The sequence below is a fragment of the Neopsephotus bourkii genome, unplaced genomic scaffold, assembly GCF_033783945.1.
Source record: "Neopsephotus bourkii isolate Nb327-2 ecotype Australia unplaced genomic scaffold, CSIRO-AGI_Nbou_v1 NB_230, whole genome shotgun sequence".
In the NCBI taxonomy this organism is placed as follows: Eukaryota; Metazoa; Chordata; class Aves; order Psittaciformes; family Psittacidae; genus Neopsephotus; species Neopsephotus bourkii.
Genome location: NW_026900740.1, coordinates 21,327 through 37,882, shown reverse-complemented (window position 1 = coordinate 37,882; position 16,556 = coordinate 21,327). Strand labels below are relative to the sequence as shown.

At 41.5% G+C, this 16,556-nt stretch overlaps 1 protein-coding gene across 2 annotated transcripts; it reads right to left on the bottom strand.

Moving 5' to 3' along the window:
- Positions 1-1,653: 1,653 nt before the first annotated feature.
- Positions 1,654-16,510, bottom strand: PPP1CC (protein phosphatase 1 catalytic subunit gamma). Of its 2 annotated transcripts, XM_061344510.1 has the most exons (8): positions 16,354-16,498; positions 14,607-14,747; positions 7,063-7,194; positions 6,157-6,387; positions 5,084-5,188; positions 3,882-4,105; positions 3,258-3,392; positions 1,654-2,818 (listed from the first exon to the last, which is right to left on the bottom strand). In XM_061344510.1, coding segments are annotated over exons 2-8 (918 nt in total). In that variant the 5' UTR covers positions 14,608-14,747; positions 16,354-16,498; the 3' UTR covers positions 1,654-2,728. The 2 variants fall into 2 exon arrangements, with proteins under 2 accessions (XP_061200494.1, XP_061200493.1); XM_061344509.1 differs by lacking the exon at positions 14,607-14,747 and having other exon boundaries at positions 16,354-16,510.
- Between the last annotated feature and the right edge of the window lie 46 nt (positions 16,511-16,556).

Sequence of the window (16,556 nt, the reverse complement as noted above, 5' to 3'; positions counted from 1 at the left end):
GTGCCCTAAGCAAACCCAACTGCAAGAAGGATCAGGGCCCCACCTCTGCTGGGCCAAATGTGAGGTATTTCTGAAAAAATGAAGAAGCATCTCCCCCTTTTGCACTTGTAACACCTAAAGACACCTGTTTCTTGGAAAGTTTCCTCCTAGGGAGTGCCTAAATCTTCTCCTGGAACCTCAGCGTTTTCTAGCACCTCATCCCAACGGTCCATCCTTGTGCTCCTCCCAGGTGGAGAATAGGCACAGGGCTCCACCTCAGATTTCATCACTGTCAGAGCAGCGCATTCAGGTTAGACTTGGGTGTACAGCACAAGGCCAGGGCTGAAGATAACTTGGGTTTATCACAACTGTCCTGCTTTGGTGGAGATCTGCAGCAAGGATGCAGTGCCTGCTGGAGCCACAGCACCTGCTGTTCCTGAACTGGATGTTCCTGCAAGTATCATTATGGAAAAACAATAGGAAATCTCTGTCTGCTGCTCCCTCTCTCACTCCACTGATCAAAAATCCCCAAGAAATGGGAATAAAACCTGCCTCTGAGCTTTTGATCGCAACCCGCAGCGCCAGCAGCAAGTCGCCTTCCCTTCCTCCTCTGGGGTGGGACAGGAACCTTCCACTGCCATGGGACTTCCTTCACCCCGAGCAGCCGTGATCCGGGAGCAGCGCCAGGGAGCACGGCCCAGACCAGGCGCGTGTCACTGAAACTGCATCTGAGGAGAGAAGAAGGAAACAAGTCGCAGAGGAAGATGTGACACAGCAAGAGGCACAGCAGTCAGTGGGGGGACAGTTGCAGATGGGTTAACGCATGCCTTGGCACAAGTCACATAAAACCATTTCCACTTGTGCTCCGTTATCACTAGATCTATAAAGAGATGTAGGTGACTACTGTACTAAGAGGGATTGAGAGCTGTAAAGAAAACCACACAAGTGATTTAAAGGGTAGAAGATGGTAAGGAATCCTCTGACAGGCAATCACCAAACCCTGATCTGACAAGCTCATCAGAAGTTATCAAGCGCTGGGTTATTAGCTGTAGAGGGGAAAGGGTGCTTGGAGGAAGAAAAATGTTCTTGGATTTGGTAGAAAACTACATTAAAGAAGTGAAAATAATGGATGGGGGCTGCTTTTCTTGTCAGGAAAGCTCATCTCTTTCTGGAAGCAAGGAGAAACTCGCCAGTGGCCACCAGAACAGCCCTGGTGACTCATCCCAATCTCCCCCTGCAGCAGAAGGCACACTACCTCACTGGACTTGTAAAGTGTCTTCCACAGGCGCACAAAGTAGCAAATGGAGGAGGCAAGATGCCCAGATCCCACATCACACCTCACCCTTCACCCCAACATGCCCCACACTGGCAGGGCACACCAAGCCTGGCCACAAACAGCTGGCAGTGGTTCCTCCTTCACTGTTTAATTAAGAACTAGAGGAAATGGGTCTCATTATCAGCTACAACCTTCTCAGAGCAGTACTTGAGTGAACAACCCCACTCAAACCACAGAAAGCTGAACACAGCCGAGCAAGCCCGGCGCACATCTCTAGTGCTGGTAGCTCAGACAAATCCAAACCAAGAATGAGGGGGTTTCCAGAACCATTTATTTCTCTAAGTCACATCCTCTGGGAGCAGGAGTGTTTATGTTGTGATAAACTGACACTGAGAAGATTTAACAATTTCTTCATTTAATAAGTGATTTTCACTACATGATATTGTACACTGTTATCCGTCCAAAAAAGATTTAACAGTATTTAAAAAACATGATTCTGTGAGAGATTCATAGAAACTGGAGATCAAGATTGACGCCCCTGGTTGGCTTCCCAAGCCATTGTCTACGTTTGTAGAACAAAGTCTGTAGGCTAAAATGCACAAACCCCGTTCTGGCAGATCCAGAGCCACCTCCATAGCTCCCATCCGTCCGACACGGCCGCCGCTGGAAGATGCTCCACTCGATCGACCACACGGGAACTGTACAAAAATGTGTTCACTGTGAGCACAGCAGGACCAACAGCACAGCGTTTCTACTTGCTATTTTGAGTCGACACTTCCTTCCATCTCCAAGAGGAAGGCGGGATGAAAGGACAGCCCTGCCAGCTCAGCGAGGTGGGTCACGGGCAAAGCGAACTTTGGCTTCAGGAAAGAGACACAAACACTTAAAATGATGGCTTTAATTCTCATCGGAAGTGTACGAAGAGGAGGGAGTGTCTGAATTAAATATACATCATCCCAGCGAGGCTGGTGAGGCTGAAGGTTATTTCTAATGTTGACAGCAATAAAACGTGTACGTGACACGACATTAAAAGAAAATCCCTTTAAAACAAAACTCAATGTAAAAAAAAAAAGTTCACAGTGGTCTGTATAAACAGTATACAGACATATATCTGACAGTAACAAATCTCTACTCTCACAGCACACCAGTGCCCTCTTTAGATCCTAAAGAAGAAAACAAGCATTTACACTACTCGTTGTACAGGTCAGGAAGTCAGCTGCAGGATTACCCCGAATGTGGGACACTGTGGAGCACGGCTGTAACACCAGTAAAAGGACAGTTTAAAATTCTCTTCCTGGGAGGGAGAAAAAGAAAGTCTTTCATTCGCTGGTACAACCAGCAAATGCCATCAAATTAAAAGGAAAACCACAAACACATTATCTATTTTGAGCAAGCTGAACAGTACACATGACAGTGTTAAAAATGGAGGTTATATACTATGATACAAGTCCCAGCAAGGCAGAGCCAAAGTGACTATTTCTTTGCCTGTTTTGTGATCATGCCCCTGGGAGGCGTTACAGGTCGGCTGGAATTGGGCTTCTTTTTCTCTGCAGGTTTCAAAATCTGAAAAAGACAGTTCAGGTGTTTAGCACAAAGCTTTAACTCTCTTACCAGCAAGCAATTAACACATGAGTAAAGGCACTGTACAGCTCATCTGAGCAAGTCATCAGCACACCAGGAATTAAATGTGTTTCCTGCTCAGAGCTCGGACAAGGGCTTGAGAGCAGCTGATTTGAGAGATGATGCCAACGGAAGCAGGCAGACAGCTGAGAGCTCTGCCTGGACAATGTAACCCCAGCGTAAAGCAGCTCACCTACTCACATCAGCATGGGCTTATCACATCATTGAAGATGTAAATGCAAGCACAGCCCTGTCTACATGTTGGTAAAGATCCATTTGAAACAAGCAGCACGGGTTTGTAACAGTGAAGTAGTGATTCTAACCAGAATAAATTTAAAGTGTAACTGCACTAACCAGTAGGTGAAACCTTCAGATACCATACCTGAAAAGAGCACATTAGAGTTTCGTCCACACTCATCATGGCACCTGCATTATCAAATTCTCCACAGTAATTTGGGGCAGAGAAGAGAGTTACCAATTGTCTTTTTGCAAAAAACTCATATCCATCTTCAACAACCTTTAGAGAGAAAGCAGAAATATTAAGACTGAACAACTTCCTGCCGAAGTGCAAAGTGGCTTTAATCAAGCAAGCTGCTGACACACTGGCTACATCTAAGGAACATGAGTTCCAGACCTTTACACTGGAACAGGAAACCCACAGCAGGACCTGGTTCAGAGTTCATTAAGAATGAGAAAACCAGGATTCTGCTGGGTTCAAGACAGTCTGGTTTAGGAATCAGGAATCCAGCAACAGTTTATATGTATTAAGAAAAAAAAAGACTTTCATTACAAGGGTTGTTAAACACTGGGACAAACTGCTCAGAGACAGTGGAATCTTGATCCTTAAAGATATAAGATATCCTTGCACATGTAAGATCCTCAGCAACTCAGGCTCACACTGGTTTGTTCTGCACTTAGTATGTGCGGGTAGGGTTGGATCAGGTAAGCACCTCAGGCCCCTTTGGACCCAAATTACTCTATGGTTTAATCTAAAAATCTAGAATACCTGATGAGCTCTACATATGAGATCCAAGTCATGTTTATGGAGAAATTTAGCAACCACTTCAGCACCAAATGTGAAGGACACTCCTCTGTCGTTTTCACCCCACCCCAAGACATCCTTGTCAGGGTCAGACCACAGGAGATCACACAGTAGACCTTGATCCGGTACATCAGTGGGGCGCATGATTCGTCTGATCTGTTCCATTGACTGAAGGTCTGGTGACAGGCCTGTTAAGACACACACAGCTCAGCGCTTAATCCAACTTTGCTCTCAAGACTGAGCTAATATTTTAAAACAAAAGCGATCTGTATTCAAATTGATTTTACATAGCTCACTTACAATGTTAACTGCTTTTCGTTTGTTTTAAAGCTTTTGTAACAGAAGACAAGTCGCTCTGTGGATATGTTCATTTACTAGATTATTTACTGGAATCAAGATAAGCAAAGTCATTTCCACATCTTACAGGATTATAATAATCACACTGTAGTATTTTGCAAGTGTCTGATAAAAGAGCTGTTAAGTAAGAGGCATTAATACTAGAAACCCCTTGGTATGTTCATTTTAACCACCAGGCCTGGCAAGAAGAAATACAGTGTCAAACAGACCTCATACCGTTTCCCACTGATACAGATTTCTTGGCACTTGCAAGTGATAAACCATTTAAGGTGCAATATGTATTTCATTACTTTGAAAAGCAGCATGAAGCAGGTATCACATGGCATAACAGAGCCCATTTCTACAAATGAAATTCCAAACCCCTCAGGTTAAACAGGGCTTTGAGCAGCCTCATCTAGTGAAAAATGTCCCTGCCCTGGCAGGGGGGATTCTACTAAACAATCTTTAAAGGTGTCTTCCAACTCAAATCATTCTACAATTTTACAAAAAAAACATGTTTTCACAATGTACATAGAACTCCCAGTCATGCAAGTCTAAAAAAAACTACAATGACTCTTTACTCAAAAGGAGAGGCTGTTCAGTGTGCCTTTTGGTACAAAAGGAAAAGCAGGTAATTGTGTCTGAAGTGACAAAATTACCAGCTCAGTGATTCACCAAACTGACACTAATCCAGCTCAACCCTACCTCAAACATGCACCAAGGCAGAGAAGAAAATCCCTCAGATTCTGAAGCTTCACCAACGTAAACAGAAAACTGCCATGACTGACACTAGAGTGTTAAGTTTCTTAGGTACTGACTAAGGAACTCACCCCCATGACAGCAGAATATTTTCTCATCCACAATAGCTGCAATTGGTAAACAGTTAAAACAATCTGTGAAGGTTTTCCATAGCTTAATATTGTATCTTCTCTTACCTGGAAGACATTGTGGAATAAGAACAGTCAATACGCTTTTCCATCACAACTACAATCAACCTAACAGTTTACTAAGGCTTGCAAAAAGTTAGCATTAAAGCCTATACACAATTTATCTCCTGATACCCACTGATACACTTCACTGCTCAGAAGAAAGTTGCAGAGGTTCTTTCAGTGTGGCAGAGTGCTCTGAAACAGCTCTGAGGACAGCACTGGTCTGACAACAGAATAACATCCCACTGCTGGCAGCCAGACTCTCCAACTCTACTCCAGAAAGTTATCCCTTGGAGAATTTGATCCATTTTGGAAAATCTTGCCATTTACTGTTTTCTTTAGGGGAAAACAACAGTTCCTGGAAAGCAGATTTTCTTCTGCTGTACCACATAATCTCCCTAGGCAAAGAAACAGGACTGAAAATTGAAAGTACTACAGTTTTACTTTCAAGGCAACTCTCCCAACAGACATGAACACTGAACATATTTGCCATCTATGACTAAGCCTGTGATTAATCTCCAAGGAGTCAACTCTGAAATACCACACATCTTTGTTTCCTCACTGAAGGAGAACGAGACATGGAGGGTACATCCTGTAAGCTACAAGCCAAGTCTGTCCCATAATGCAAGTTGTGAGAATGCTTCACTGCACAATTAATTTATCAGTTTTATCTCTACATTATCTGGACTAAGTCACATCCTTTGAAACATGAACATACACCTCAATTTCACTATAAAACTGCTTCTTATGTTAGGGTAAGGTCTACCAATGCACCCTGCAGTGACAGCGCTGGTACATTAACTGTGTAGCAATGCCATGTTTGTTTTAAACATTACAGGTCTTAATATGAAGTAGCTGCAATCACTGTAAGATAACCATTGTAAACACCAGTCCATTCTCCAGGTTAACTTAACCCAAGTATACAGCATCATCATCATCATCCCCAGATGATGATGCACATATCTATTACTTACATTCGTCGTAAAACCCATAAATTCTATTGATGCTGGCACATTCATGGTTTCCTCTGAGGAGGAAAAAATTCTCTGGATATTTAATTTTGTAGGCCAATAGAAGACAAATGGTTTCTAAAGATTGTTTTCCTCTGTCAACATAATCACCAAGGAACAGGTAGTTGCTTTCTGGTGGAAAGCCTCCATATTCAAAGAGTCGAAGCAAGTCATAGTACTGTCCATGGATATCACCTGCAAAGATTATTTGGAAATGGTATGTAAGTGACCCTTTGCTACATTCTTTGTCTCATTCTAGAGAAAGAACAAAGGACCGTTGCTTCAGAAAGGAAAAACTTGCAGTGACATACAGCACACTTGAAAACCAGTTTATCTTACTGGATATAAAATGATTGCACTCTGAAGTCTGGCATCTATGTAATGCAATGGTTAACTGCCCTAAGACGTACGTAGCTACTTAGAAATACACTTGTAGAACAAAGTCAAGATTCTGAGAAACCAACTGTATGTTCAGTTGCATCTAACTGAACACTAAAGCTCAATTTTAGATGATCAATGTCTAATACTGAAAAATCTACTTTAATCTGATGTAAATCCCTCAGTGTTGGAGTAGGATAAAATACTGGAAGCTTTTAAAAGTGCATTTATTGAGGTTTTCCTTTTGACATTCTTCATTCTTTTTAGCATAACTGGACATGAAAGTGGTGCAAAATGAGCACCACTGTGTACAAGTATGCTGAAAGCAAACCCCTAAACATCCAGCAGGGTTTTATTTTGCCTTTTGCTACAATCCTTTATCAGTTTCACTGTTAATAAGTGAAATTAACATTCGGCATTTGTTCTCTGCTTAAGGGCTGCATTTACCTGATACCCCCTGCCCAGGTATCAAATCACGATCACAGCACTCACCACATATTTTCAGTGGAGCTTCAAGTTCTAGTAGAATAGGCTGACTCAGAAAGATTTCTCTGGATTTCAAGCACAATCCTCTGATTTCATTCTCTTGAAGCTGGACATTTTTGCCTGGTTTTGATCCTCGCACTGTTGGAAGGAGTCAGAACTCAGTTATCAAAATCAACAACCCTGCTGTTATTTTAAGAGACTGACTAAATGCCACTGTAATGCAGAATGAGACGATAACAGGGTAATATCAGCCTGCTGAGGTGACACTGCACTGTCTTGTCACCAGAGAAAGGGCAGCATCTTCTGTTTCAGTTGTATGTTACTTTCTTTTAACAGAATTCAAGGCTTGACACTCCCCCCATTAAATGCCACATTTTAAATAGCATCAGTTTAGTCCTTTTAGTTATAAAACGTATCTTGGACAATGTGACTATATAGACTTTTTTTTTTTTTTTTACTGAAGCAGTTATATACTTGTTCTCTGGAAAGTCATCTGAAGATGGGAAAAGGAAGTCCCCCATTTAATCATCAACCTGGTAGTTGAAATATATGATAGTTTAGGGAAGCTTGTCCAATTGCCCAAGCCAGTATCTAAACAAGGCTACACTACCAATAAATACTGTACTGCCCCGTTCTACAATGCAGTTAGCAGCCATGAAAGAAAAACAAGGGTATGACTAGAAGGTCAGAACTATACATAAGGAAATATTCTTTTATCACAACGACAAAACAGCTCTCCTTATCATTGCCTTTGAGCACAGTAAAAGACAAGCCAGTAGGACATTTATCTCCCAGCCTCAGACCACTTTTTCCCTCAGTCCTTCACCCACTCCATTAACACTCCAATCTCCTCCACTAAAACGATTCAAAATAGTTGGTTCTCTTTAGTATCTATCAAAGCCTTCTGTCCTAGTCTGGACAACAAGGACACCAGCTTGATCCAGACATGTTTCTCCAGCCACCAGCACAGCTTACCCTCCATTTACCCATCACCCCGTGCCCCATTTCTGTTGCCCAAAAATACAAAGGACATTTCTATGGCAGCAATACTCTACCTATGGCCAAGTTCCATGCAGCAGCATTTATCAGGGCTAGGGTATGACTAAATAAAAATGGTGATTATGCCATTACTGGTGCAGCTTATCGTATTTTTATTTGGTGTCAAACCAGTAACAACATGAAGTACAGATAAGGCTGAAGCAATAAAAACCTGTTCCAAACTCCAGTAAGATTATGGAATAAGCAAAGTCATCTTCTGCCACATAACCCACTGGCTGAGCTGCATCAAAGCCAAATGACCTCAGAACTTCAGCCTCAGATGCCTGAAACACTCTTGACAACACCTCCAGAAACAGAAGCATTGCTGGAAATGTTGCCTAGTTAAGGGACTTATTGTGCAGAACTCATATGGCATTGAAACTGAAGAATTTATTCTCTTATCCAAAAAAACTTGGTCTTCAGTTGCAAAAAAAGCAAGCAACAACCCCTGACCCCTTTCAAACAAAAGAACCTATGCAATATTACCTTCCTGAATTCCTAAATAACCTTCCAGATACCGTTAGAGTCTAATCCCCTTGATACTGTTTAGCCTCAGAGCAAGAAATCTGGAAGCTATAGACTCAAATCTCTGTACTGTCACTTTGGGCCTTGCACTATATGGAATGAAGAAGAGAGAACTGCAGGGGGAAAAGTGGGGAACAGGGGGCATGTTCTAGGAAGAGTAAGAACAAAAGCTGTTGTGTTCCAAAGGCACTACAATTTCTCATTAGCACAGAAGCTTCCTACTTTTATGCAAACCTTTGATTAAGATTAGAAACATTGTTGACTCAGCATACATCTTATCTAGACCAAGAATAAAATAATGCTTGTGTAATATCCATCCATAAAATCAAGTGTCATTGGATGCAATCTCTACCAGCACTTACAGAACCCCTACCAAACAATTCCAGCCTGTATACTGACTCTCAGAAGTACTGGTTATAGTGGCACAGGCTGCCCTACAGAATCATGGACAGCCCCCTAAACCACAAGACTTCCTCAAACAAGCTTCAAATTAAACTTTCATTCAAATTACAATGTATCCTGACAAGTCACATTAACTTAATTGTAGGTCAAAAGCCATGGCTTTAATAATATTATCTTTCAAGCAGTACATTCCTTCACTACTCACTGCCTGGGTATTATCACTCAGCTCTGACATTATATGACAACACTGGAATTACCACTAACCTTGACGTCTTCCATTAAAACATCCAAAGTAATGAAGCATATAAATGAAAGTTATATCTTTGTCACAGCAGCTTATCATGCATGAGGCTTTTCATCCACACAATCATTTTTTCATCCATACAGTAATTTTCCAAACACTCCCAAAATGCCAACTATCCAGAAGCAATAAGGAACAGAAATTAATAGAATCAAGTGGCCAGCTGCCTGAATTATGTTAACATTTCTCCTGCTTTTCAATTTTACAATTCACCTTTGATTTTGAGATAATACACTACACTTGTTTAGTTTTCTGAAAAGCCAAAACCCTAACTTTCTATGACTTGGTCTTGTTAGAAAATGTTAAAACCAAACTCTGTATTGCACATCCATAAAGTATAAAATAATATATGGACTATGTCACGCACTGAGTCACTAAAGCTCATGAATAAAGCATATGCGTTAATTTCTGGTGAAGATTAAACGAAAATCTGAAAACTGTTTTCAGATACTAGTTTCCATGCTTCTCTAATATATTTTCACTTAACCAGTATACTATTCCTGCAGTTTTAGTCATCTACTTGCAGAAAACCTTGACAAGATAAAATGATGCTTTGCTGCAGTCCACAAGCTCACTAGCAGAGACACCAGAAGGATGAAAGAAGAACAGGACAATCTGATTCAGCTCTGTAGCACACTGCCTGCCAATGACATTTGGACCACTCTCGTTCAACATGGAATCGGCACAGAAGAAATAAGCATGTTCAATTTCTTCATTGACCTATATATCCTGAGAAGCTCAGAAAAATATTTTTGGCTTCAGAAGCATCAAATATGCAGAAGTGCATGTTGGTTTGAGAAATCCGTATTTTTAGTGCAAGGATTTTCTCATCTGCAATGAAAGAGCTGGCAAGGAAATGCAGGCTGTTCAGTCTCTAGGACTTAGAAAGATTTCTCTGAGCCTTCACATTACTTAATCCCACTAAGAAAGGCAAAAATAATACACTATGAAAAATATGTTGTGTTTACAGTTTTTTCTCTCTGCTTTGGACCAAGCCGAAGCAGCTCACAGACATCAGACACGTACAATACTAATTGGCAGCTTGGTCATAAAGTCAAAAGAGCAGGTCAATGGGGCTGTACTCACACATTTGTTCTTTCAATGCACAAACAATAACCTCTCTCAAACAACAGACTGGAACTGCAGTGAAACAAGTTAATGATTAATCAGCTGAGAAAAAAAGTCAGCCCATTTCAAATAATATATTACTTGTGCCTGGTCTCCATATACTGCTGCACTATTTCCAAAGAGTAATTTATTCCCATCCTCTTTCAGAGATGCTCCTGCTCTTAAAAATGATTTTTCGAGAGCTTTCATTTCAGTGTCCAGTCTGGGCACTCTTCCAACAAACCTTTTCCACTGTACAAGTATGAAAAGTTTTGGAAAAACAAGCTCTCCTCAAGATAGAAGACTCCAGAAAAGATCACTCCTGGAACCTGGATGACGTCTGCAGAGGTACTGACTTGAACAGGGGTTCCAACTGTTAAAATTAACATTACTTTCCAAGACAAGCAGGGAAACTGCAGAAAAGCAACAACCAACGCCAGCTCCAAAATAAGTGTATTACACAGAGGTGAGCGGAGTGCTACAGCCACCCCAGCAGAGGAGGGAAAATAAAAGGAAGAGCAGCAAGAATTTAACAGCACCCCTGACATCTTGGTGCAAGCAAATGGAACCAGTACAAAACATAGCTGCAGCTGCCAGGAGCTAGAACACTGCCTGACACCCAGGATAACTTTTATACATTTGTTTGTGAAAGATAAATAGGTCAAGAACTACGGGATCTAGAGAGTACAACAGTCAGAAGACCACATGCACAGAGTACAACGGACTTCCACACCACATCACATCACAAGCATTTCCCAATATGAAAGGGATATACGCTTAGGAAAGTATTCAAAAAGAGAACCCCAAAATAGTGGAAATGTCACTGATAAATCTCATTTTCCTGTATTACATGAAAAGCAGCAGCTGAAACACTGTCAACTGAAATACAAAATTAAATACATGTACAGAAAATGTTTTAAAGAAAATAGTCTATCAGGAGGTCAGCTCATTTTTGGCTACTAAAACACATCTCGCAATTTTACCACATTTTACATTAAGATATTTGCAATCCCAGAGACATCTCAAAAAATACTGCAGGTTGTTTTTCACCTTGCTTTTAGCAGTTCCTTATGACAGTTTTGCACCATTGGCACAAAAGAAAGAAAGTAACTTGAAAGTGGTTGATGTAGAAAAGGTTTTCCTTTCTTGCAGGCACTACCAACTTTGATCAGATCATTTCAGATTGAAAAGTGAAACTGAAAAGCAACCCCTCAGTCCCCAAGCCTCTACAAAGAGAAATTTGTAGTCTACTTTTTAATATGATGAAAGTTCACAGCAGCATTAACAGACAGAAAATTCTGCATCACTGCGAGGTTTTCACCTTGTAGTCTACTTTCACACTGGAGAGAGCTATGCAGCAAACACCTACACCCATCACAAATACTCTTCTTCCACTTCAAGGACTGGGCTGTAAATCCAGAACGTGACTGAATCCACAGCACTAATAGGAATCTAGTCCTCGTCTTCCAAACACAGGGCTCCCATTTTCCCATTATTATAAACTGCTGCAACACAACAGGAAAAGGCTAACACAAAGCTCTACAAATCACAGAAAATTGTATTATTTGAGGTCAAGAAGTGCTGCTTGTCTATGAGAAACTTTATCAGAGCACCCGAACCCACATCTCAAGTAAAATCTGACCACATTGCATATTAACATCTGTGAGAATCACACACACTTATCGCAGTATATGAAGCTGAATAGCAAGCGACCCTTCAGCCTTGTGAATGCTGTATTTAGTGGTAACATGAAGAAAGAAAAAAATCAGAGGAAAACTGCATTTCTAAGAAACAGCCCTCACTGTTAGCAAAAGTTTACCCGAACTCTTTGGTTCAACTATTTTTAATAACTGGATGATCCTCTTTCCCCATTAAAAAGCAAATTAGAGAATATCTCCTTGACAGCTATACAACAGGCTTTACCGGGAATAGAAATCTGTGGGTGTATAAACAGAAAAGTTTTGAGGATTTAGTCTTTTTGCTGATTTTAGTGCACTAACCAAGATTTCAGCTTTTAGAACGGCTACCATCACTCCAGCCTCACATGGCTTTATTCAAAGTAGCCTCCATTTGTCATCTGGTTTTCACTTAATAGCATTAGCAAAGGCTGAAGCACTGAAAATATTTTCAGAAGCGTATTTCAACTTTGGTTCCAGTTAGGTATGCTGAATGGTGTTATTTTACCCTGTCATTTATCGTTACCATGGTAAGACTAATGCATTTCAATCTTGTTTTCTAGTTACACTACTATCAGCTCCTTTTCCAAACCAGACCCTGCTTATCTGTGAAAAGCTACCAACACACCCGATGAAGGAAACTGATAAGGGGCTCAAGTCAGGAACACCATCTGACATGACGCAGCAAGGAAGCCATGCTTATACTTGGAATCTCAGGATTTGTCACTCATTCTTTACCTGGAGCCGAGCAGGAATTCTGCCATTTCCTGGAACCCTTTCCATGACCATACAAGATGTCACTGATTTTTCATCTTACAGGGAGCTTTTCTAGCATCTTCTTGTCCAGGGGCAGTTCTGACTTGGCAGCCACGCACAGCTGCAAACTCAACCATCAAGCTGCTGTCCTCCAATACTCTTCCTAGAAGGAGAGTAATTTGCTCTTATGTTTGTCCCTTCTTATTTCAGTAAAGTGAGTTAGCTCTGTAAGTATTCGAGATTTATCCCCTGTCAAGGACACTCCAGAAGCATTTCAATACTCAGTGAAGGATACTGTCATTTACTGTACCTTAAAAGTCTTGTGAAAATTCTTGTGAGTACAGTTACTAAAAGTGACATGATTAGACAACCTGTACTCAAGATCATTCCTAGCAGAACACAACCCTCATTAGTGAAGCAGGTAAAACAACCCATATAAATTCAATTACAGCAAAAAAGATCAGAATGTTCAATGTTTTTACTGAACGGCTTTCCAAGGTTGAAAACAATGCTTTCTTGTGACATTTTAAAGCCAAATGGCTCTGTACTCTTAACATTTAGAGCAAGAAAGACTTAAAATATTTACCTTCGAATGAGAAGCTAAAAATGCACTTCCAGGGCTTTTAAAGAACAAACTAATAATTACAGCTAACTAGCCTAATGTGGGTGGGAGAGTATCAACTATCTGGGGTAAAAAAGTAAGAATAGTATCACTTCATCAGAGAAGTCAGGACAGAAAACAAGTAAACCTCCCTCACAAATACATTAATATCCTATATTAAGAACAAAAGTGAGAGCAATTCATTAATTACTCCTCACTTCATCTTGACCATTAGACCAGACTTATTACCAGCAAAGCTCTCTTGATCTCTTCCAGCAGCGCAATGCTAAGGCGTATTATAAACCACAAATACCTACTTGATTGTAGTTTCTCACTGATTTGAAATATTCCATCAAGTACCTCCTAACACCTGAGTTTGTTATTTTACTAGCAAGATCACCTAAAGTTAACTGTTATAAAAAATAAGCATACAGTTTAACGACAGCTCTAATGAAAGACCATACTGCTCTAAAAATTAAAGCCTGCATAAGGATTTGGACAACTTTGTGAGTAAGCTGATTATTAAAGCAGATTTTGCAGTGTTTTCATGCTTGAGTATGGTTTTAATTTACATGCAAAAAAAGGCTGAAACTCTTAAGAGCTGTGGTACAGGCGCAAGTTTGTGTAACTAACATTATGCAGTTGTTCTACCAGAACTGCACTGAAAAAGTCTTTCTTGTTTGCTCCAAATGTATATAGGGTGATAATCCTTACCCATACTTTAGATTACTTTTTCCCCTTCTATTTAGCACAATGCAAATCTCCACCTTGGAGGTTCAGGTCACTTACCCCAGCCAGACCTTAATGATTTCAGGGAAAGAATACGTCAAGTACATTTTAAACAACCGAGGAGAATCATGTTTGCACAGTAATTTACACAATTTACCACTCAAAATTGCAGTGGTTGCTAAAATGCATTATCTTTTTGCCCTTTTTGGAAAAGTAGATATAAAAATGACAGACTGCCACAAAGGCCAATCATTACTCTGTCTGGCAAAGATGTTTGTAACAAACATTTATTAAGCAACAAAAAAGCACCAGCACAGGTTACTAACATTGGTAATTATTTTAAATATCAAAAGACAATCATTGCCTCAAGGCATCCAAAATCCCAGCTGGAATGTCAATAGAGGAAAAGCATTACTTTCAGAGTTCTGGCAGCTGATGCAACCTCAGGTAACACCTTTCGCTGCATGAACCATCTCTCAGAAGATCTTGTCAGGAAACATTTGGAAGCCTGATTTATGAACACTCATCTCCTCCAAACGTGTAATACTGAAACAAGCTAGGTAAGAACAGAACACACGGACACAGTACATCACACTACTTTTGAAACTTTAAACAAGAGAAATAATTCAAAATTATTCAATCTCTTCCCACGATGATCTTGTTCCATGTTTCTGATATTAATAACTTCAGCTAGTTACACTAGGGGATATGAAATAATAATTGTAATTAATACCTGCAGCTGAGCATGTATTAATATGTCATCAAGCATATGACATACAGAACCTGGGATCTATAAATCACACTAGTAGAGTTTTAAGAAAATCCTGATCTAAATTTATGAAAGGAAGCCTTTAAATAATTTAAATCAGGGAAGTTTAAATTGGTAACAGGCAAAAACCTCCACAGATCAGAGGAAAAACCTTATTTACTTTTACTTATTCAAGCTCAATAATCCCATAATGTCTCTATAGGATTTCTCATTCTGAGTAATTTCTAGAGTAGCACTATTGCTCCTCTGCCTGCCCTTTTGCTATCAAAGCCATTACACAAGCAACATCTTACAAGGAAAGGGTGCAATACACCCAAAAGACATTTCTTCACTATTTGTCTCAGCAACATCTCAGATTCCAACCCAGATGATCCTATGACTTCATGCCAAATGGAAAGAAGTTAAATCCCTGACCCAGCTCTTCAAGCCTGAGTCCAGATGAGGTGCTTTGCCCTGCCATATGTGAAATGAGGCTGTCTCAGGCTAGCTTCCTTCCCTGAATGATGATGAATTTCCTTGATGCCCAGAAGAAAAATTGTCACCGGCTACTCTATAGCCTTTTGCCTTACAATCAGCCGACAGTTCTAGCCTGGTGCTGAGCCCTGCAACCGAAGGAATGATGCTGAAGACATCCCCTGCAACTTTTGAGTTTTTAAGAAACTCCCAAGCCAGTATTGCCAACCCAAAGCCCTAACAATACCAGACAATAAGCCCTTCCACAGACTGTCTGAAACACCAAAACCCAACCCTCTCTGCACACCTAAAAAGCCACCATATGTTACAAGTTGAGAGCCAAATCCCAATGGTAGCATTAACGCAAGCAGCTCATCAAAGCTAAATCCGTGATAGCCCGAAACCCATACAAATCTCAAGACTTTTTCAAAACCTGCTTCTACAGACTCTTCTGTGTCTTACTTCCAGAGCCCCACAACTACCCACCAAAAGCACAGACCCCATGTGCATGCGTGGAAGGGAAGAGAAAAAGCCAGGGGTTTTAAAACACTTTCCTATGAAAATGATACTAAATTAAGCATCTCCTTAAGAGCTGCAGGGGAGGAGAAGGAGCGGCAACCGGCTGGTCCCAACACTGCACCAGGGAGCGCAGAAGCGATCAGAGAGCAGGGAACAGCTCGGAAACACGCGGGCTGAGGGAAAAGTTGGGGCTGAAGAGCAGAGCCGCCCGGGGACGAGGCGGAGACGAGCCCCGGTAAGACAAAGCGCTTCGGCAAGCCCCTCCATTTTGGTCCCCCGACCCCACCGGGCGGGCAGGACGCGGTGCATCAGCGGCAGCTGAGGACGGACCACGGAGGCGCCTCACAGGCGGGGTCCTGGAGACCGGCCCAGCCACCACCCACCCCACGGCCACCCGCCCTATGCCTTCCCGGACCCTCACCCTCCAGCAGCCGTTGGATGATGCTGTCGATGTTGAGCTTGTCTATATCCGCCATCGCCTCTCAGCGGCCGGGCGGACCCCTCCCCGCGGCTCCCCTCCCTCCGCTCGCTGCTTGGCCGGCCCGACTTCTCTCCTTGTTCTCTCTTTCTCCTTCCCGCTCTCCTTATTCCCTCACAACCTCGTTTCCCCCCCGCCCCCCCCAC